The following is a 22226-nucleotide window of genomic DNA, read 5'->3' as shown; positions in this document are numbered from 1 at the left end:
GCATGGGAATATTGCGCGCATGCAAGGCGCGAGAATGTGTGACTAGAAAATGGTTAGCTTTTGATATGCAAAGAGATTGACCTATATGTGTTAATTGGCGCTAAGTGCGAAGATGGTGCAAAACTAGATCTTGCTGACTGTTCCCCTCGCAGTGGGCTCCAGTTGTAGAAACAACAATACTGCGTGGCGCAAACGAGGCTCCTGGCTGTATCTGTAAATGTTGTAGGGTCACGTATTGCCTAGTCTGCTATACTTGAGATGACAAGTGTGTTCGACCCTAAAGGGGAAGCAAGTGCAGCAAAGATCTAGAAGTAGGTGCTGAAGCGAAGCACGAGAAGGCGTGCAGGTGTGCACAAGGCACAAAGGCATGGGAACGCGCGCGCGCGCGTGATGCACGAAGTGCGGGAAAGTGCGCGCAGGTATGCGGAAATGAGAGAGAATAAGCTTAAGTGATAATATAATGCAAGATAAGAGATATGTGAGTGAAAGATGTAAAGGAATAGATTTCTACTGTGACTTTTTAGGTAGTAAGTAGTAGGTAAAGTGAGAGGTGAAGTAAGGTGAGGGTAGGAGTGGTAAGATAATGCTGGCACTTATATACAGTACCTAAGCACTGTCATGCAGAGCCGAAGCGCTACCGAGTAAGGTCTAGTATGTAAAGATATATATAAGTAAGGGTCCATGATAAAAATAAAGGTGGAATGATATGCAAATAAGGGAAACGAAAATACACACACTAGAGAGCTTGGTGGACAGTAGATGGATGCTCCTGGATGGCTGGTGCTATAGGGCGATCAAGCGCAGGAAAGCGCACACGCATATACATTGTGAAGCACGGGAAGTGTGCACGCATGGCGCGCGTTGCGCGGGAAAGCTGCGCCTCATATAGAGATAGCTGCGGATAGTGCACAAAGTGACACTACAAGTTCATGCTATGCACTCCCTAGTGAAAACTGCCATATCAGGCCATGAGAGGTATGAGTCTCTACATCGGCTTATCAAGTAAGTCATACCTCAACTTAAGTTGGTCAATGACCATACTTGATATAAGTCTGTCAGCAATCTGGAGTCCAAGAGGGCTCAGCATGGCTTCTCATTAATATGGACCACTACTATGATTGACTTGGGAAGGATCTGAGTGGACTCTTTAGGCCTGGTGGCCAGTCAATGGAGGTAATGGATATCAGGTAAGTCTGTTTATTTAGATTGGGTAGCACAGAAGAGTTCACTAATGGTCATAATAGGGACTCCTCCTGTGATATCCTCAATCTCTTCTTGCCTGGAGGTGATGTCACCAACCTCCTTTAACACACTGATGGTTGCAGGAGGTGCACCTCTTATGATGTCTTCAATTTCTTCTTGTCCATGAGTGATGTCCTCACTCTCCTCTTGTTTAAGGCTGATGTCCTCAGTCTTCTCTTCATCAGAGATTTCACAATCAAAGAGGAATGGGATGTCATTGTCCTCTGTGTCGCCGTTAGTCGTTTTCCATCCAGACTTGTCACCATCAGTATCCCACACATACTCATCGCTAGACTCTACTTCATAGTAGATGTGTCCACATAGTGTTACATCATCACTGCTTTCAGTCAAGTCACTGTCCTTGGTCAGACAATCAGTTCATGAGGTCAATGTAACACTCCAGGAGGGTCTAAAGGAAGACTTGGTACATATCAAATTCCTGAAGTTATGTAGCTTCAGGTCAACTAACCATGTAACCATGTCGAACACAGGATTACATAATTGTTCGTAATAGATGATGTACTCGTCATAGTTGTATTTATTGCTTAGGAGGTACATATTTGGGCCTCCATAAGTTGAAAGGCTGAATCTGTTCTTACTGAAGGAATCAAACAGAGGATCATGGAGTTTGTCTGTAGGAAATGGCACTCTAAGATGAAGGATCACCAAGGCTCTGGATGTTACAACGAGGTGTTTCACAGACTCAAGTAAGTGCAATTGGTCAACGTTGATGGCCATGCCATATAAGCTGTTTGCAACACCTTCCTCAATTGCAGCTGACCTGATGTTGGCTTCTGTCATACCTGCGGAGTGTACTTGCAGTGATGAGACCTTGGAATTGGGCCTGTAGGGTAGTTTATGACACTTAGGGCAATCTTTAGTTAAGTATCCCTTCTGCTCACACTCAAAACACTGGTCATTGTCTCTTAGTCATTTAATGGCTTCTGTGCTCTTTTTAGTACCACTGGTGGGTGGCCTAGGTGCATTCAGCTGGCAGGAATGTTGGTCACATCAATCATCCATGCGAGGGGAGTGGACAGCATTAGCTGAGAGGAATGATGTGTGATTACTATGTTCTTGATGCCTGGGCCATGAGTGTCTACTAGTTCTCATTTCAGATATAGTACCCTGATGGGCTATACTTATGGCAGCAGTTGGATTGAGTGCTAGAAAAATGTTAGGGTCATGAGAGTTCTCAAGGAACGTGCGCTCAGTATGTAGAGCTTTCTTTTCCAGTGTGTCAAGACTAATTGAGTTTGGCTCATAGCCTTTATCTACTAATGAGGCTTTGATATAGGGCTTGCAGTGTGTTCAGAACTGACAGACAATTTCTTGTTCATCAACATTCTCAGCTGTATCAGCCAAGTCACAAAGTCTTCATAAGTAATCCCTAACTAGGAACTTCTGTCTTTGCAGCATCCAGAAATCAGGAGGGAAAAGTCAAAGAGTTGCTCGAAGAACTCAGTAAGTGAGTAGTCTTTCTGGAGGTCTAAGATATTACACTCAAAGAACCTGTAGGCTTGTCCACCTAGGTCCTTGCCTAGCATGTGAAGCAATTGGCTCATCATAAGTCTAGTGTGGTCCTTCCATTCCCTCACTTCCCTCATCCACTTCTTAAAGGTCGTAGTGTTTGCTTCGCCATTGTATATAAAAGGTGGTGTAGACTCATGCCTCTCATGGCGTGATATGGCAGTTTCCACCAAGAAGTGCATAGCACGAACTTGTAGCGTCACTCTGTGCGCTACCCACAGCTATCCCTATATGAGGCGCAGCTTTCCCATGCAACGCGCGCGCGTTCCCATGCTTGAGCACCCTATAGTGCCAGCCATCCAGATGCATCCATCTACTGTCCTCCAAGTTCTCTAGTGCGTATATTTCTATTTCTCTCATTGCATATTGTTCCACCTTTATTTTTATCATGAATTCTCACTCATATATATCTTTACATACCTACTCGGTAGCGCTTCGGCTCCGCATTACAGCGCTTAGGCACACTATATAAGCGCCAGCAGTACATGTACTACTTACTGACATTTTTACCACTGACTTTTCCTACCTTTCACTTTACTTTACTTTTACTTTCACCTCTCACTTTACCTAGTACTTACTACCTAGAAAGTCGCAATAGAACTCTATTCCTTTACATCTTGCACTCTCACATCTCTTGCATCATATCATCACTTAAGTCTAGTCTATCTATCATTTCCGCATATGCACGTGCGCTTTCCCACGCTTTGCGCTAATACGCGCACGTGTTCCCGCGCCTTGCGCGTACCTGCGCTTTCTCGTGCTTCGCTTCAGCGCGTACCTCTAGATCTTCGCTGTACTCACTTCCCCTTTAGGGTCGAACGTGCTTGTCATCTCAAGCATAGCAGACTAGGCAACACACGACCTTCAACATTTTTAGATACAGTTAGGAGCCTCATTTGTTCCTCTCAGTATCATTGTTTCTACAGTGGTTCATTTTTAATAAAACTTTGCTGATATTTTAGTAGGTTGAACCTGGCTCTATACTCGCAATGAGCATTCCATTTGGTTCATCTGACCTCCGGTAAGTCACTCTTATGGTCAGACTCAGGTTCTAATACTAAGGAATTGATGCCAAAGTCATTCTCAGAATGATCTGTCCTTCTCTTGTAGGTCTTACCCTTACTTTCTAGTTCGGACATCATCCAGATTAGTCTTATCACTTGTTTCCGAACATCTGCCAGAATTCCTGCGCATCAGACATTGGACTCTGGATATCATCCAACAATCTTTGGACATTGTTTGACAGCCTTCAGAAGTTAGAGGCACATACTCAGGTAAGGGGCACAGCACATGAGCTGAATCCAAGCCCTTCAGATTCAACCCTTGAGCATGTTCTTAACATCTCCTCATCATCCCTATGATCTTAAGATTAATTTAGAAGAAGGAGTGTCTCCACCCCTTGGCACCATCTATTTCCTTTCTCCAGTCAAGCTTGCAGCTCTTCACAAATTCCTTGATGAGAATATTGCAACTGGACTACTTCATTCCTCATCCTCTCTGCATGGAGCCCCTGTCCTTTGTGTCAAAAAGAAGGATGGTTTCCTACATCTCTGCATAGATTCCCGAGGTCTCAATAAAATCACAAAGAAAGATTGCTACTCACTTCCCCTCATTTCTGACCTTCTTGATTCTTTGAGCTACACAAAAGGTTACACTAAAATTGACCTCCAGTCCGCTTATCACCTAGTCTGGATAGTGGAAGGAGATGAGTGGAAAACTGCTTTTCGAACACACTATGGCTCATATGAATGGTTGGTTATGCCTAAGGGTCTCACCAATGCTCTGGCGGTTTTCCAACACTTTGTCAATACCATGTTTGCCGATATGCTTGACATATGTGTTATTGTGTACCTCAATGACATCCTCATTCATTCCCAAGATCTTGCATCTCATAAGCAACATGTTCTTGAAGTCCTCTGACACCTCTGGAAGCATTGTCTGTATGCTAAACCAGAGAAGTGCAAATTTCATTCCAACTCTGTAGAATACCTTGGCTACCTCCTATCTCTGGCTGGCTATACCATGTCCTCCAAAAAAGTCCAGATTATCTGTGACTGGCCAGAACCTCAGAAAGTTATGGATATTTAATCATTCCTCAGATTTGCCAATTTCTATTGTCACTTTATTTTTAACTACTCAGACATTGTAGTTCCACTTACATGGCTCACTCGCAAGGATGCTCCCTAGAATTTCTCTGAGGATTGCTGGAAATCTTTTGAAACTCTCAAGAAAGCCTTCACTACCACCCCAGTGGTTATGCACTGGATGCCAGATGTTCCTATTGTTGTTGAGACAGATGCTTCTGATTATGCTATCACCAGGATACTTTCTATTGTATGTCCAGACCAAGAGCTCTGCCTGGTTACCTTCTACTCCTGAACCCTTTCAGCTCTGGAACTTAATTATGACACTCATGATAAGGAACTTTTAGCCATCTATGAAGTTTTCCATTCCTGGCAACACTACCTTGAAGACTCTGCCCAGCCAATAGACATTGTCATGGACCACAAGAACCTTGAGTACTTTGCTATGACAAAACTTCTCACCCACTGACAGGCCCACTGGTCAGAATACCTGCACCAGTTCAACCTAATTATCTGTTTCTGACCCAGAAAACTCAGAGCAAAGCCTGACTCCTGGACTAGATGTTGGGATGTCTACCCCAAAGAGGGGGATAAGGACTACACTCAATTTAATCCACACAACCTGTGGCCAATATTTACCACAGAACAGCTCACTGTCCTTCCAGGCATCACACCTAGCAATTCTGGTACTCTGGGTAGCTGTACTAATTGATGTCAAGTAACTTCATAAGGACATTCTATCTGCCCTCCCCAATGACCCTATCACTTCCAGTCATCTTCCAGATCCATCAGACCCAAGATGGACAATGGACAAAAGTAGATTCCTCCATTGTGACAACCATATATATATTCCAGAATCCAATGACCTTTGTGTCCAAGTGCTCCAGAATACACATGACCACCCCCTATTAGACATTTTGGTCAGAACTGGACCCTGGAAATTATCTGTCAAGAATATACTTGGCCCAAAATCTGCACATATGTCAAATACTATGTCAAGTCCTGTATAACCTGTGCCTGAGCTAAAGTTCCTAGACATAAACCATATGGATTATTAAAACAACTTCCCATTCCCGAGAAGCCATGGAATTTTATATCTATGGACTTCATTGAATAACTCCCTGATTCCTCTGGCTTCACTACTACTCTGGTAGTTATAGATCAACTATCCAAGCAAGCCATATTCATCCTAACCTATGACACCATCACCTTTCTGGACCTCACACCATTATTCCTCCTCCATGTGTTTTCCAAGCACAGAGTTCCTTCCCATGTCACTTCTGATCATGGTACAGAATTTGTCACCCACTTCTTCCAGTTGCTCGGAAAAGCACTTAACATGATCCTCCATTTCACCTCCAGATATCATCCAGAAGGCAATAGACAAACTGAGCGAGCTAACCAAACCCTAGAACAATACCTCCAGATCTACTGCAACTATTAGCAGGATAATTAGTCGTAACTGTTACCCTTGGCTGGTCAGTACTAGACACGTATCCTGTCAAAATCACATATTACATTCCTTGACATTCTTCTGATTATCCAAGGGTTCTGCACATTCATACAAGTCATCTGGAGGTCATCTGTCCACTTCTGAGGCCTATTTAGCTGTTCTGGTTCTCTGCATCATGTCCTGTCCTTGTCTATTTGACTTCGCTGATGTGTTTCTCACTTGTCTGTCAGTCATTAATAATGATTAGGGGCATATATGTTGAAAAGCCTTGTTAATACATATAGATATGCACCTCGTGCATTATTACATGTATATCTTCATAGTGACTTGCCTTGAAGTCTTATTACATTTCAGATGGCTTATCTCGCTACAGTTTTTGCCTACATAGGTTCTAGACCTTCATGCAGTAAGATATAATCTGGCTCACTAGTTACTCACAACTCACTTCACTTCCCTTGCTACGAGTCATAGTTAGTAGAGTCACTTTTGTATTTTAGTACTTCACGCAATCAATCTTTTGTTCATTTGGAATTATTGTTTGGCCTGACTGCTGCCATTTTGCTTATTGATTTCCTTTAGTCTTTCAACGGACTTCACCTAGTTATACTATGCAAGTTCTATACTTCAATAAACCCACCATATACTTCGCCAGAAACCTTGTTGTTTCACTGGAAGCTCACCAGAAGCTTTGCCTGACCTCGGACCTTCATTTCTTGATGTCAGACCTTGCCCAGACACATTAGACCAATACTTCGGACACTTCAGATGATTCTTTGGAACTCTGACTGTACTTTAGATATCTTTTCCTTCTCTCTCCTTTGATCTTAACAAGACATCCCTTGCATTTTTTATATCAAGAGATAGTTCTATAGGCAGTCTCTCTGGGACAAACATCTCACTTGCACATTGAGTCTTAAGGTAACACCTTTTGTATAGCCCACACCAAACCAGCTCTTTATACCAGCAATGTTTTTCCACCAATGGCTGCCAGCATCATGGCCTCAGGGGTGTCAGCAATATAGCTTGCAAGAGCAGTGAAGCAATACCAACTGCATCCAATAGAATCAGACAGCACAACACCATGCTGAGCATATTTCTTAAGTGGCTCAAGAACGATATTGAGGCACTGATGTATAAGGTGATCCTCTAATATGTCCTTCATTCGCTTTTTCTTGTGAATGAACTTGGGGACTGGTAATAGGGTAGTGAGAACAAAAGAGTTGGCTGATGATTTTAAGTGTACATTCATATAGATGTTGGAGAGGCTAATTAGGAGCAGATGAGCTACATGATCCCTCATTAATGCAGTAATGTCCATCTTGTCAAAGGAGAGAATGGTGCCGAGGAGGGTTGCACCCTTGGGTATTGCTGACTTCAAGAATACATGAGTGCCAGACCTCAATATTCGACTATCTACTCACCTGCATATCCCATGCATCGTTTCCTGACATCCATCTGGTATATACACGACATAGTTTCTCTGTGGTAGAGTAAATCTTGCAAGGCATGAGATCCATATGACAGTGAAATAGTGGGTGATTAAAGATGCTAGTGATACATTCAATAGGGTCATGCCAGTACAGAATTACTGGCGACTTTGTAGAATGTGATGTATGAATGACTTGAGACTTCCAGCATGGACCACTGGGCAGCATCTCAGCTCAAATGTGTAGTTCTCTGACAGAGCAGAATGACAAGGGTGAATCCTTGATCTAAAAAGACATGAATTGTTAGCAGTGAAAGTAAAGTAGACAAACTGACCATTTTGAGTGATAGAAAAGAGTCGATCTTCCCCATGCTTAGGCCCAAACATAAGAGCCATGCTGTAAGTTGTCAATCTTATCAACTGCTAAATGGATAATAGAGATTTGTTTCTGATATACACTGTTTTCATCTGCATCAAACAGCCCCAAGAATGTTGATCATATCCTCTAACCACATGTTGCATCTGGACTAACACTGGCTCATATGATGAGCAACAGAAGTGTGATCTTTGAAGATTTTGCCACATGAGGAGCAGCTGGAATCATGATAAGACATACTAGTAAGACAGTCAGCCTAGTAAGAAACATCCTGTCAGACTTCAGTAATATGGCTGATACAGATACCAGTGTAGAGACTCATGCCTCTCATGGTCTGATATGGCACTTGTCCCTAGGGAGTATATGGCACAAACTTGTAGTGCCACTCTGTGTGCTATCCACAGCTATCCCTATATGAGGCGCAGCTTTCCTGCACAATGTGCATGCGCGCACTCTTCCCATGCTTCATGATGTATATGCGTGCATACTTTCCTACGCTTGAGCGCCCTATAGTGCCAGCCATCCAGACACATCCACCCACTGTCCACCAAGCTCTCTAGTGCATATATTTCCATTTCCTTTACTTGCATATTGTTCCACCTTTATTTTTATCATAGACCCTTACTTATATACAGTCGAAGCCCTCTTATCCCATAGCTCTGGTAACCCATACTCCCATATACTCCATAGGTTTTTCAAGTTACCAAGTTGAAATGCGGGGGATTTCAACCCATAACTCTCTAATACTCCATAATCCATACCCTTCATAACATAAAACCCATACAATTACTAGTGTATTTTTGGTACATTTGTTGCCAAACCCTAATTTTTTAGAGTGCTAATGCTCCACAAGCGCTGTATAAATTTTCTTGCCCACCGAGTCAAAACAAACCATGCCATTAAAGCCACTTGAAGTCCTCAAAAAGGCCTGAAAGTTCTCAAACTTTTGGTCCTTTTTTCTTGCCATTGTCTACCAGCCAGGCTTTTGACAAAAAGATTTGAGGTTTGGTTGCAACTTTTTAGTTAATTTTGTTTGCTCTTAAACTCTACTTGGTTATAATGCACTTATAAAATAACTTGTTTTTTTTCTGAATTTTTGTGATTTTGAGATCAAGTAGTATTTAAGATGACTGAATCAATCTATAATATGCTAAAGTCTCACAGTGATTAGACAAGCGGAGTCCCCCAACTCCATGCTGGGCGGTGGGCCAGAGACTTGTTAAAATTTTATTGCAAATAGAGAGACAAAGTACAGGACATGACAGCATAAAGTGTAATGGACATGAGACTCGATGAAACATGCTTGAATGAGCAAAGGAAATGCTTTGGTAGGAGGAAAAACCAATGTATCCCAAATGCCTCAGTCAGTGCGAGAATTTTACATAATTGAGCTATTTTTAATGACATCCTCGAAGGCCATACTCTCTCATAACCCATAGCTTGGAGCCATGACCGACAAGTATGGGATAAGAGGGCTTCGACTGTACAGGAAAATGAAGTATTATCAAGCTTGCTCAGACTCCAAGTAGATATTGCGGGGAAGACACTAGACAATGCAGACATGGGCCTGGGGTGCATCATGCATGAGACTTGCCTTCAAACAGCATGGCTAGTCTCATTTATCTACAAGACAACACAAAAGTGATCATCAGCATGCCAGTGAGTTTATGATCTGTGAGAGAAAGCAATTGTACTTGTCAAGTGCAGAAAATCTATTATCTGCTACAACAGAAGGTCCAAGTGGCCACACTCTCACTATCCAGCTTGACTGACCTGTTTGTCATGGACAGTTTGCACTACTATATGTCACATTAGGATATTCACCTCATGTACTACTAGCACTATTAGTACTATGTGTGTCCCTTACAGTTCATACAATGTTTATGCTCATGTTGTTATCTTGGTGTTTGAATGTAATTTTGCATTGTCCAAAGTCCACCCATAGTCCAAAATAAAAGATCAAGTTTGCATTTATATGGTATTACTATGTCAGAAATTTCTAAAGGTGCCTTGCAAGGGACCCCTCTTGAGGCTAATTGAGGGGTTGCAAGATCAATGCAAGAACACCCGAAATTTATTGGAAAGAACTTGCAATTGCATCACAAGTGGCTTACAAGGGGCTGTAAACAAAAATTTTGCAAAAATCTGTCCCTAAATGAGGTTGCAATCAGCTTGCAAGTGTCAATTGATCCCCACTTGCAAGATTTTCGGGTCCACTTCCAAGGCACTTCAAATGGGCTCGGTCAATTGAGAGCTTGCAATGCCTTATCAGGCATGCCAAGCAAAAATAACTTTTTCCAACATAGTACTAGTATATACTACTTACTACTAGTAGCTATTCAAACTCGGACTCCTTCAACTTTCAAATGCAAAGTTCTGTGAGTCATGTCAAACTGTGAGTGATTGTAATAAATGTATACCTTGTGGTACTATTTGCTGTGACTCTTGGCGGAACTGTGAAACCTGTGATCAGCTGTCGTGGGAACATAAGTCATGTGCCTTCTGTGGGGAAAGTTGTAGTTTGCTGATGCGCTCTGGATCTTTGAAAGGATGTACTCTGCGAAAAGCTGTTTCCGACCTCCGCACTGATACGAACAGCTCTAAAACGCATTGTCGAAAGTACGGAGTCTGCATGCCACTTGAACAATATCGGGAGAGAAGAGGAGAAAAACACGACAGCAAATTTAGTGTACAAACACCTCTTATTGTAATTCATGGTAAACGTCCGAAGACAGACAAATTGCTTCTTAGACGTATCTTCACAGCCTGAAGTTGGATCTGGCCTCGTCCTGAAAAACGCCCGCAGGTCAAATATGATGGACAACAACCACAATGTTGAATTGCTTGGTATGCGATGGAGTAAGATCTAGGTGTTGATGAGCTGACAGGGCAGTGTATTTGGAAAAACGAGGAATGCCGAAAAGAGCCTGGGCAGGGACGCCTTGATGTGATGCTGAGGGTGATATGAGTCTCTGATGGTTAGCGGTCGAAAACACATAAGCCAGCGTCGCACATGCCGCAAGCGTGGTGATCGGGTCTGTGCGGTAAAGCGCGACAGCAGGGGAAATGACAATAATTGACGATAAAATAATAATGGTACTTCGTTCGCCGGACGTCGTTCGGACTTTTGTCGATACTAAAAACCATATGAAGAAAACCAGAAAAAGCGCACCTCGTTCAGGGTCATGAGTCATGATACTCATTTAATCGTCCAAGTGACGAAGATGGCCCTTTGAGGATAGGCCAGGCCAGCTCGTCAATCGGGCGACTAGTATAATCAAAGAACGAATATATGTATAAAAGGCAAAAGAAGGCACATCATTAATGGCACGTCATGACATGTCTACGTCCTGCGCGACGTCGGGTCGAGGTTCTCCTCGAGCTACCGAGTTAACCAGCTCCCTTCTCACTTCGAGGCCGATCTGTAAATGCGGATTAACGCGAATAACGTCCAGGAGAGCGTCTTTTTGGTCAGGGGTGAGATCCGGCGAGTATCTATAAAAAGCCGGATTTAGATTTGTACCGATATCGAATGCAACAATCTAACCTCTGGCAGAAAGCTAACAGGCTTTGATGCCAGAGCACTGGAAGCTTTTGGGTGTCACCACGCCCACGGGCTTTGTAAGTATTGGAAAGACGAATAAAATGAAACACCAAGGCATCAACAACTTTGTATGGAAGTTGGTATTTTTTGTCAATCAGGACGCGAATAAATAGAGAATTTGGTCCTGGGAATAATAAGTTACCCTGAAGATAGCGAACAATGATACTGTACCTGTATAGTCCATGTTTGCTATCCGAAGTAGAGCTGCTGCCGAATGCAAGACAGGCACTTTCTTCTTAGCAACGACAGAAGCAATGATAGCGGCCTCTTTAAGAGTACAGCCGTTCTAGTAGTGGTAGAAGTGATTAAGCATGATTAAAATTGTATGTCCGATGACCCACCTCCAACATCGGAAACACGATACCCTTGAAGAATGCTGCAGGCTTAAATAATGCACGCTTGAGGCATTCATAATATTGCACATTGAGCTTTTTATTGCTTTGTATATCCTCCCGTATTGCATCCAGGAGGACAACGGAAAGAAATAGTTGAACCTGAGCAGGCTTCATCGTAGACACGAAAATTCGTGTTGCTGCTCTGCATGCATGAGGGCTCCAATTTTCGGGACGAGTAAGCGCTAAGACTCTTGCCCATGCTGGGAGCGAGGGGATAACTTTGAAGAATTTTGGTAATGGCCCCGACTTATACCCGTGCAGGAAGATTGCGAGTCTGCAAGAAAAATGAGATTCAGAAAACGCCATTGCGTGAGCGAGAATATGCGTACTTTGAATAAGATTCTACGAGTCTAGGATCAAGACCGAGTGCTGGATCAGGATGTTCTTGATCTAGAAAACATGAGATGATAGCCTGAGCGACCAGGATTTGATCCGTACCTTGCTGCACCTTCTGCACGGCATTGACACCATTGGTCTCCCCACTCTCCAATTTAGCAAAAATAATATCTGCTAATGTTCGACGTTCACCAGAGTTAGATGGCAGGAGTGCATCCAATGCCTGGATATCTCCAGAATCTAATTGCTGAGGGGGATGGTGAGATGCAAACTAGCTGCATCAGAATGTACTGACAAACATATCCTCTGCGTCGCCGTTATCACTCATGTCATCAACGTCACTATCCTCGTCATCATTCGCGAATTGTATTCTGGGCTTGAAGATCTCGCGTTCATCCTCATGTCGAGGCTCATTTTCATCCTCGGGCATGTCGATCTCTTCTTGTTGATCCCTTGCGAGCTCAAATATTCTTCTCGACATTTTTGGGTCAAGAACTCCCTGTGCATTGCGCGATCAATCGATTTAACAGACATATTGGAGTGTACATACCTCTTCATCGCTAGAGGATTTCTGCCGCTTCGTGCGCTTCCCCGGTTGAGATACGCGACCATATTTCGCTTGTTGCTCATCGACATCCAGTTGTGCGTGGAGAGGATCATGCCTTGGCTTCACGGATTTCTGTACCCGAGGCATGATGGATTGTAGGAGGTTTATCGGAAATATTATTTTCTGATAGGATATTGATTACCTAATAATTACAAGGTAAATCAGACAGACTCCGACACCTCGACCTGATGCCAACTCCTGACGCGAGTCAATACTAGTCCCGCGTCCCAGTGATACAAGTAGTTTAAGGTGTTCTGCCTGTAGCTCTCCCGCGCTCAAAAGTTGCACAAGTCGAATTTGGTCTGGTATAACTATTAGACTAATACAAATTAGCAGGTACGTTCGGCAAAGGGAGTTACTAAGGTTCAATTTGATTCTCGTTTCCGCAGTGACGGCACAGGCAAAAAATTGACCACTGATTTCAGGCACACCGTGCTCTCTATCTCCCCCAGGATGTCGTCGTCCTCAGTTAAAGATGTAAGTCATTGTGTCACGGATCAAGGACTTCTCTTTACTATTTCTACGTGCAATATGGCCAAAAAATCATCTGAACAACCTGTACTGACCGTTTTTTTCTCATCGATCAGTGCCACTAATGCATTTTTCTACTCATAGACCCAGACCCTAGATAAGAACGGCCAAGAAATCAAAAGTGTTGGCTTCCAACGCTTTGGGTTCGACTGTGAGGTGTCCCTTGACGCCCTCCGATCACTGTATCTTCGATCCCACTATGTGGTCTCAGTTTCTGAGTCCCAGGTTCAGGAGCTGGATGCAAAGGAAGAGGAAGGACGCGGGTATCTGACGCAAGGCCCCAATGCCTACCAGTCCAAGTCAATCTTCCATCCAGACACACAGTCAATCTCGTACACGACCCTTTCTCGCTTCGCCCCAGTTAAGCTTTTACCTCCCTCATCAAGGAAGCGAGTTCTTGTCACTGGGGGTGCTGGTTTCGTCGGTTCTCATCTTGTCGATCGTCTCATGCTCTTGGGCCACGAGGTTACCGTCCTGGATAACTTCTTCACTGGTTCAAAGACCACCGTGAGTCACTGGGTTGGTCACCCAAACTTTGAATTAGTCCGTCACGACGTTGTGGAGCCCTTCATGATCGAGTGCGATCGTAAGCCCTTTAGCCTTTGTGTACTATTCGCTGCCTGGCTGACGATCATGGAACCTCAGAAATATACCATCTTGCTTGTCCCGCATCTCCTCCACACTATCAGTTCAATGCCGTGAAAACCATCAAAACTTCTTTCATAGGCACGTTGAACATGCTCGGCTTAGCCAAGCGCACGAAGGCTAGATTCCTTATTAGTAGCACATCCGGTATGGTTCTTTTCGATATTGTACCTCTTCTTTACTAATTCTGTTCCAGAAGTGTATGGTGACCCTGAAGTTCATCCTCAACCGGAAGATTAGTGAGCCATACTCAGTTCGCTTCTGATTGTGTTTTTATTATCTTGTAGCTGGGGTCACGTCAACCCGATAGGCCCTCGCGCCTGCTATGATGAGGGTAAACGTGTTGCGGAAACTCTCACATATGGCTTCCATCATCAAGATGGCGTGGATGTTCGGGTTGCGCGTATCTTTAACACTTACGGTTAGTCTTACACTCGTTGCCGTTTTCTATTACTTAACTATCACCCCTTAGGTCCCCGAAGTTCGTTTTCGTCACGTTTTAATCAAACTCGAGCGCTGATCTAAGGTTGATCTCACAGTGAACCCTCACGATGGCCGTGTGGTGTCCAACTTCATCGTCCAAGCCCTGCGCGGCGAGGATATGACCGTTTACGGAGATGGCACGCAGACTCGTTCCTTCCAGTACATCCACGACCTCATCGATGGCCTGATTGCCCTCATGAACTCCGATGAGTCGCGCCCAGTCAACATCGGTAACGGTGACGAATTCACTATTGGTGAATTCGCAGAACTCGTTCGCGAGATTGTAGAGAAAGTGCAAGAGGAAGATGGCATCAAGCCCGCGCGCCGCGTGCAGATTGTTTACAAGCCAATCCCGACTGATGATCCTCAGAAGAGGCGCCCTGATACGACCAGGGCAAAGAACAGCCTGGGGTGGCAACCCCGCTGGTCAGTGCGGATGGGCTTGGAAGAGATGGTCCGATACTATAAGGCTAAGATGTCAGAAGGGAGCATGTAAGCAGCTAAGCGGTATTTACAGGTGGACTCTCGGTATCCTTGGAATGTTGTTGTTACACTCTTTGTAGTCGATTGCAAACTTCATACATATCGGCAATTACATTTACATGAGTAGTATGAGCGTACTCTGAACATTTAGATGTGGATACATATATATGTGCTGAAAACATTAAGGTAGTTGTGAAATTCCAGACGTCGTGATGTGATCTGTGGCAGCCATGGGAAGAGAAAATGAGGGTTAATACTTTTGGTACAGATATCATGACCAGTCACGACGGTAACAAAGCCTTCGTTATAAGCCCTTTAGGCAGCTGACCACTTTGCGTCACTACCTTCTGCATCGTTCCTCTAATAACGTGCTTGTCGACTGAGCTAGCATTGTAGGTTGTTCGACGCATGCGACCATCCTGCGCGACCTCGTCTGTGACTAGGCTTTCTTTGTTCGCAGTCAAAGATCCTGCTACTGGACGTTCCGGAGAGTCGGCAGTCTTGGAATGTGACTGTTTGTACCCCTTGTAGTTGCGAGCGGCTTGGAGCTCAGAAGTGTCTGTAGCCGTATGAAGCACGATTGGGCGAATACGGAAAGCATGCGAACGTACCGATGTAGCTATTACCATGTTTGTCTCCTTGGAACCAGTGAGCTTCCTTCTTCCGTTCAGAGTATCTTGGAGTACAAAAAGGTTAGCAGAATGAAATTGGAGTGCGAGCGCTGTGACTGACTTCCGCAACGGCCGACCATCTCTCCCAAGCGGACAGTATGCTTTATCCAAGTCCTTCGCGTAAAACATCAGGTTTTCCAACTGGCTTTTCGCGACATCGGCTTTTACACATGAAAACGAAAGAGGAGAACAAGGATCCCTTTGGGCAATAGATGGAATGCCGACGAATTCCGCAAGTTTCGATAGAGCGACCTTTGACCGTTCTCGTATGGTCATATTTGGAGGAAGGAGGTCGGACCGCGTACGACGCTGTTGGGCAAGAAACTTTGAGAAGACCTGGTTCACTATCGAAGCGCTTCCAGGGATGATGTTCAGACAAGCTTTGGCGCCTGCAAAAGACGTAAGGCAGGCCGCTATGTGCTATCACGGGCGCACCTACCCTTGACAACGTACAACCGAGGTCCATCTTGGGCGTTTGGTAAATGCTGTTTCAGTTTCTCCGCGTATTTTAGCGGAGCTATGGGACTTGCTTCTCCCTGTAGATATGCATCAACACTCTGCTCGTTCCTCTGATCACAATTGCAGGATCAATACCTGAATAATAAGAACAGGGCAAGCGATACTGGCAAGTTCTTCGGGTCTCAAAAGCGTGCGCTTACGTGACACGTGAGCTGAAAACACAAAGTGAACACCATATAGCGCTCACATTCATCATAATGTTAACAAGTTCTACTATCCTCAGACGTTTTGTCGGAGGCGTGTATTTCTCCCAGTAGGCTATCAACTGTGATTGACTCAGCAATTGTGGTGCGATTGGTCGGAAATGACATACATCATCTTGAAGGTCTAGATTGTCGCTCTGCGGCGTGCACGTGGCACCGTAAATTTGCTAACGATTTGCGTGCCATGATCGGCGACTTACCTCCCCAGTCATGAAAGTCACTACTTCGTTCCCTGCATGTTCGAATGAGTCGAGGTCAGGTGCATGACACCATAATTGGAGGAGTTCGTCGTAGGCGTGGAAGACCCATTGGAGTCTAGACAAAATTATCAGAAAACAACCGATCAATCATCGCACAGTTACAAAAAAGGACATACTCTGTCGGTGGGGGGACGTCGCATAAAGTCAGACTTAGGACTTGCTCGGGCCACCTAGAGTGACAGTCAGCTGGTATCTATCACGCATTTTGGGACATACAATGTAGTAAGTCTTAGAGCTGCATTGACAGAAATGCCTTCGAATGCTAGTATGTGTGAGGGAGGTAAGAGTAAAGCCTTTGATTTAATTATCAGAAACCGGCTTATAAAAGTCTAATGAATGAATCGCACCTGGCAGGCCATAGCGAGATCTGCAGCATCAACGTAGCTGTCGTGCCATTGGCTGGGTCTACATCGTGATCGTCCGCAAGTCCGCTGGTCGAAGGCTATCAAGTTGTATTCTTTGGAGAGTCTGGGGTCGTCGAAGTGTCTAATCAACCAGCTGGAGTCCAGAAATAAGGGATGAAGGAGGATACAAGTGGGCCGCTCTGGGTCAAAGCTGCCAACATTACCGTAGTCAGAGTTAGTGATGTACCATATCGACACATAGTCGTCCCTGGATGGGATATCGATGTAGGGCATACGGAAGCAGAGCAAGAAATCGACCAACGACAAAACACCCACAAGTTTACAAAATAGTGTTATATATATAAAAGGGTCCAAGTGACAACAACGACCGCCTCCCTAGAAGGCCCTGACGGCCTTGGGTCAAATGCGATCAAATTTCTCATAAATAGCCGAGTAGCCTTCAAGAGGACAAGCTAAAATTATGAGCCAAACTTGTACATACATAGATATTTAGTCCATGATATGATCGACGACGAGTCGCTGCCTTCCAATTATTTTCAATTAAAAATGTGTACTTGCTCCCGTCTGTTCCTCAAATTCCCTTCCAAGGTCATGCTGCAGTACTTTCTGAATTATTGCCATTGCTCATCGATGCGTTTCTGAGGCGCCCAAATTTTAGTGTGTGGTTATTTGCTATAAATTCATTAATAATGACAACCAAGCTTTATACTCACGGTCCGGCTCTCCCCAAGCCATTCTCAGCCATCCCCGTTGTCAAGAACCTAGTCTTCTTCCTAGAATTTTGATTGACGTTACGAACCACTAGCCCCCATTCACGTGACGGAATGTCGCGGTAACAATGAATCTGGGCAATAAATACGGCCGAAATGACAACGTCGGAATCTTCCGCACCGCCTTGCCGCCGCAACTGTTTTTGTACCTCAAGATAATGGCAACAGAGATCTACTTCTTTGAAGCTGGAGTCAGTCGGAGTCAGCTTTTTGATCAGTCCCAGATTTCCCGTTCAAAATTGGTTGTGTCTCGAGATGAGAAGATCCGAGGACGTCCTGCTCCTCGAGCTGCGCAAGTTCTACGATTGCGATAACTGAAATTCGTTATCGCGTACGACATCATGCCGCAATGCAGGTAAATGGAAGCGACTCAAGCTTCCTCCCAGCGTCCCAGTTCCTCTCACGTCTCCGTCTCCTGAAGTAAGTTACTTGAGTATGCCATCTTGCACATGCACTTGCCGTCGATAGCATAACGGATGCCATGTTCTTCATTACCGGGATGGCTAGGCCTAGAACATTGTTCGACGGGCAGGCAATCAGCTTCCGACATTCGCACGCAAGCTCCGTCACGGGGTAAAGTTACCTGTGGCTCCCGTCCCTGCAGGGGTAGCTCTTGCCGCACACGGTAGTTTTTATTGTGCTGGGTCCGAAGATACTTTGTATCTGCAAAGATGACTTGGCACGGAACAGAAACATTTACAGACCCTCATTACCCCGCTATGCCTTCCAAGACTTGAATTACTCTCTGTTGTTTCTAATAACACGGCATTGAGATTGGTACATGTCTTCGTCGCTACTTGGATACTCACATCTCTATCGACCCGCAAATCAGAAGGGGACATCGTTGGTACTCCGAGGCCTTCGAGCGTGGACTGCTGCTTCTGCAAGAGACCGTCCCATGCGAAAAGCACGCGTTCTGCATCAAATTTTTGGAGCTCTTTGCGAAATGCATCGTTTAGCATCTGCCATGTGCGTTAGAATGAAAACGTGGTGTTGGTTGTGCTCACATCTGCCTCGTGTTGAGATATTCCTCCGCCAATCAAAGCGGCTCTGTGAGGGACATCGTTAATGACGAAAGGGGATCCATTGCTGGGAAATGCACGGACTTGGTCTGCGTAACCTTGACTTTATTCTCGTGTTTTCTATGTATAGTAAGTCGTTCTTCCCACAACTGTCTCTCCAGGTCATTCTGCTCTTTTCGTAACTAAAGTTCAGGAATCATATAATGTGAATGTGTAAAGACCGCCGGGAAGACATACATGGGATACGGCAGCAACGAAATCTGCACTTTCTGCTAGTTGTGTGAGACGGGGCAAGGCCTGCTGAAATGACATCATGCGAAGATCTTGCCCATGCGTAAGAGCATTGGTGCTTGCAGTTGACTGATGAACCGACTCTGCTGGAGGCTGAGGGATGGGACGGTGACTGACCGCTTGTGGAATTTTTAGGGGAGTCTGTTGAGTAGTAAAACGCGATGTCGAAGGTTGTGAGGGCCTCGATAGAATTTTAGGTTCGGATGAATTAAGTTGGGAAAGTAGGTCAGCCACCAAGGACGACGACTTAGACGCATCGTTTGTGGTGGCAGGTGGTTGCGTGAGTGGTGGTGTAGCCTGAGGTGTGGTCGAAGTCGGCGGTGTACCCTGGGGTGTGGTCGAGGTCGGTGGTGGATTCTTGGCTATGCCATTGAGGTCAGCGCCACTGCCAATGCTCTGCTGCCAGGCCTGTGACGACCTCAGTTGGTCGAGCAGGGCTTTGATACCTGCAGGATCCTATTAGTGGTCGCGAATCACGATCGATGTCAGTATCTATGTTGATCCGCTTCTTCATCGACATCGCTCACATTGATGTTCGTGAAGTTCATGAAGTCAGTGGCCGCTGACTAATACACTTTCTAGTACACAGCTCAGTACTATTTTAGTTGCGCGGACGTTTCTTGTGATCTCGAGTCCGATTATGAATTGAAAACTATGTACACATGGTGAAGTGCTCAAATTCACGCCTCGAGGCCGTTGTGTGAGATCACCGAATTAGTATCTTGACATCGTCTTTTGAGCTGGTGGGTATCGTTACTTGATCGATTGGATTGGTCGTGTAGGGAACTTGTCATGATACTCTCCAGTCTAGGATAATCATATGCGCCAGTTAGAACTAAAATTTCACAAGTAAGAGTCATATATTACATGTCATTTCGGACCGGGTCAACGTCGCGATGGTCTTTCCCTAAATGCTAAGTCCTCTCAACTTACGAGCTTACTTCCGACTCGGGAACCCCATCTATCTTACCAACTTTATATGAGCCTGATTCCGACTCGGATTCCAGTCCTGTCTATCACTGACAGGAGAAACCTTGTTGAAAGCACGTGCCTTGCCAAGGTGCCGGCCATCTTCGGAGCATGCCCTGATTAGTAAAAGGCGGTAGCGTACTGCGTTCCCGATCGAACGTCACAGCGTACTCGATCGTAGCCGTACCGTGCGCCGCGGCCCGATCGGAGCACTGCATCGGCAACCGTAACCACACAGACTCGATCGCAAGTCCACTACGGAATGACTCGGATGATCGTTTTAAAACTTTGACAGGGGCTCCGAACGGAGTTGTCACATTTTACCTACTATACCTCGAGGTTTAATTATTAAATGTGTCAACGGAGCTCAACGGTCGCGTAACTAGTACGTGTCTACGCATGTACCCAAACGACCCGCGACGTCGCGATTTGAAGCTTGACAACCCACTGAGCGGACAGTCAACGAGAAAGACAGCTGAAAGACGAAACAAACGTACCGAAGCCTTGAACCTCTCCGCCGATTTGGAATACCGCGGAGATGTCTGATAATCGCGCACTTTGCGCGACATGGTGACTAACATGCTGTGTATATCATAAACATCACATACATTTTATGTACGCAGACTCAAGTCAAGTGACAGCTATTCCAGGAACGAAACCAGCGTTCTGCCAGCGCAAGTTAGTGTACGTTTGATTTTGTGCAAGTCAAAATATATTCATACCGGTTACACGCAAATGAATCACTGAATTCAGTCGACGTAAAATATCACAGATAATGAAGTTTGCTTGCATGGTGGATTGTAGCGAATCCACACAGACTTTGTACTGGTGTTCAAGAGAAGAGCGATTACATGTAGACTGAGATTACAAGGAAAACTACTCATCGAAGACCGATCATCGGCAAGAGAATAATCCATGTGTACTATACAACTCAAGATCCGAGCCATCCATAGTCCAGTAAGCCCCCTAAGCTGATCGCGGTTCCGCGAGTGAACGGACCAAAAGGCACTGCGGAAGGCCGATTGATGATTTGCATGATATGATTTCCGCGGTTGGCACATCCTCCTCGTCGGCAGCTTAATGAGATCCGGACCGTGGTCCACAGGAAGTTGGACCAGTGGGCTCATCTTCGTCAGCATTCACATCATCAGACTATAGGCGCTTAGCGGAACAACGTTGTTGCAGCAGTGATCTTTCATGAATGTGCATAATTTTAATTCCGCGAGAACTGGTAACCGATTTCGCCATATGGCAAGGAGGTAAAGTCGGATGAGACGAGGGGCCCACTTCGAAAGGATAGTTGAAATTTGGGCGGAACGTAGAGCTTCCGAATAGTCGCGCAGATGACACGGTTTAGCCGTATGAATTAACCGGAAGAATTGGGATTGATCATGGGCAGTAGCCTATAGGCTCGCAAATACTGTAGTACTTCAAATGAATGAAAGGATTTAGAAGATTTCACGCACAGATCGCTTGGTTGTTTGAGGTTATTGCTCGCAAGCAACGCGCTGTTCGTGATACAATCCACGTGAGTTGGTTTCCCCCGAACAGAGCAGAAAAAGGATGACAGCCGCAGTACGATTCACATAAGTATCACTTTGACAAGTTTTAGACACGCACTGATTTCCTTCGCCAAAAGCTCTACGAGTGATCCCACCACCGAGTTCCGTTCGAGGGCTTCTCGAGGGCCTTCACCATTAGACCAGTCGGAAGGCCCTAGGGGAGGGTCCATGTGTTTCAAACGCTAGTGGTCGATACACGTGGAAACTGCATGGATCATATGTACGCATCATGATCACGCGATCATCTTAGACTCCCTCAACGGAACCTGTCAAAGTTACGTTCAGGTTCCTAGCAGGTGTTCCCTGTCATTTGATGTCAGTAAAGTCCACCGGTTTCTCACGGAATGCAGCCTAAGCCAGTGTAACCGAGAAAGAAAGGCTTGCAGAGCAGAGAAATCG

At 45.1% G+C, this 22226-nt stretch overlaps 6 protein-coding genes across 6 annotated transcripts; 1 reads left to right on the top strand and 5 right to left on the bottom strand.

The window, feature by feature from the left end:
• Positions 1 to 1197: 1197 nt before the first annotated feature.
• F5891DRAFT_1186048 (uncharacterized protein) lies at positions 1198 to 2043 on the bottom strand (the record flags this gene model as incomplete). Its single annotated transcript, XM_041366629.1, has 3 exons — positions 1198 to 1602; positions 1641 to 1662; positions 1712 to 2043. 3 exons carry the CDS (start codon positions 2041 to 2043, stop codon positions 1198 to 1200), a joined length of 759 nt encoding a protein of 252 aa, XP_041228486.1.
• Positions 2044 to 7264: 5221 nt separating this feature from the next.
• F5891DRAFT_1186046 (uncharacterized protein) lies at positions 7265 to 7760 on the bottom strand (the record flags this gene model as incomplete). Its single annotated transcript, XM_041366628.1, has 2 exons — positions 7265 to 7681; positions 7731 to 7760. The coding sequence occupies 2 exons, from the start codon at positions 7758 to 7760 to the stop codon at positions 7265 to 7267; spliced, it is 447 nt and encodes a 148-aa protein (XP_041228485.1).
• Positions 7761 to 11281: 3521 nt separating this feature from the next.
• On the bottom strand, positions 11282 to 13254 carry F5891DRAFT_1021794 (Bystin-domain-containing protein). The gene is made up of 8 exons (XM_041361201.1): positions 12997 to 13254; positions 12742 to 12945; positions 12549 to 12693; positions 12440 to 12500; positions 12057 to 12384; positions 11887 to 12001; positions 11659 to 11839; positions 11282 to 11606 (listed from the first exon to the last, which is right to left on the bottom strand). Exons 1-8 carry the CDS (start codon positions 13138 to 13140, stop codon positions 11444 to 11446), a joined length of 1341 nt encoding a protein of 446 aa, XP_041228484.1. The 5' UTR covers positions 13141 to 13254; the 3' UTR covers positions 11282 to 11443.
• A 330-nt stretch (positions 13255 to 13584) lies between these two features.
• On the top strand, positions 13585 to 15208 carry F5891DRAFT_1186044 (uncharacterized protein; the record flags this gene model as incomplete). The annotated part of the gene is made up of 7 exons (XM_041366627.1): positions 13585 to 13611; positions 13669 to 14170; positions 14230 to 14376; positions 14426 to 14468; positions 14517 to 14650; positions 14702 to 14710; positions 14769 to 15208. 7 exons carry the CDS (start codon positions 13585 to 13587, stop codon positions 15206 to 15208), a joined length of 1302 nt encoding a protein of 433 aa, XP_041228483.1.
• A 134-nt stretch (positions 15209 to 15342) lies between these two features.
• On the bottom strand, positions 15343 to 17588 carry F5891DRAFT_133773 (alpha/beta-hydrolase). The gene is made up of 11 exons (XM_041370618.1): positions 17196 to 17588; positions 17065 to 17141; positions 16965 to 17018; positions 16789 to 16903; positions 16699 to 16755; positions 16573 to 16650; positions 16461 to 16520; positions 16306 to 16402; positions 15928 to 16255; positions 15807 to 15871; positions 15343 to 15754 (listed from the first exon to the last, which is right to left on the bottom strand). Exons 1-11 carry the CDS (start codon positions 17484 to 17486, stop codon positions 15477 to 15479), a joined length of 1500 nt encoding a protein of 499 aa, XP_041228482.1. The 5' UTR covers positions 17487 to 17588; the 3' UTR covers positions 15343 to 15476.
• A 1104-nt stretch (positions 17589 to 18692) lies between these two features.
• F5891DRAFT_1186042 (uncharacterized protein) lies at positions 18693 to 19844 on the bottom strand (the record flags this gene model as incomplete). Its single annotated transcript, XM_041366626.1, has 6 exons — positions 18693 to 18737; positions 18793 to 18945; positions 18991 to 19033; positions 19090 to 19187; positions 19243 to 19752; positions 19824 to 19844. 6 exons carry the CDS (start codon positions 19842 to 19844, stop codon positions 18693 to 18695), a joined length of 870 nt encoding a protein of 289 aa, XP_041228481.1.
• Positions 19845 to 22226: the final 2382 nt, after the last annotated feature.

Source organism: Suillus fuscotomentosus (genome assembly GCF_016647785.1).
Source record: "Suillus fuscotomentosus strain FC203 chromosome Unknown F5891scaffold_15, whole genome shotgun sequence".
NCBI lineage: Eukaryota > Fungi > Basidiomycota > Agaricomycetes > Boletales > Suillaceae > Suillus > Suillus fuscotomentosus.
This window is presented reverse-complemented; position numbering and strand designations above follow the sequence as displayed.

Excerpts from the sequence above, each read along its gene's own strand:
- F5891DRAFT_1021794 (XM_041361201.1), bottom strand. The coding sequence starts at position 13,140 with ATGCCTCGGGTACAGAAATCCGTGAAGCCAAGGCATGATCCTCTCCAC. Across the intron at positions 12,002-12,056 it reads TCGTGTTTCCGATGTTGGAG|AACGGCTGTACTCTTAAAGA; the intron begins GTGGGTCATCGG and ends TACCACTACTAG. Across the intron at positions 11,607-11,658 it reads CTGTTAGCTTTCTGCCAGAG|ATACTCGCCGGATCTCACCC; the intron begins GTTAGATTGTTG and ends GGCTTTTTATAG.
- F5891DRAFT_133773 (XM_041370618.1), bottom strand. The coding sequence starts at position 17,486 with ATGCCCTACATCGATATCCCATCCAGGGACGACTATGTGTCGATATGG. Across the intron at positions 17,019-17,064 it reads GCTCTAAGACTTACTACATT|GTGGCCCGAGCAAGTCCTAA; the intron begins GTATGTCCCAAA and ends CTGTCACTCTAG. Across the intron at positions 16,521-16,572 it reads TTGTTAACATTATGATGAAT|CGCACGCTTTTGAGACCCGA; the intron begins GTGAGCGCTATA and ends GTGTCACGTAAG.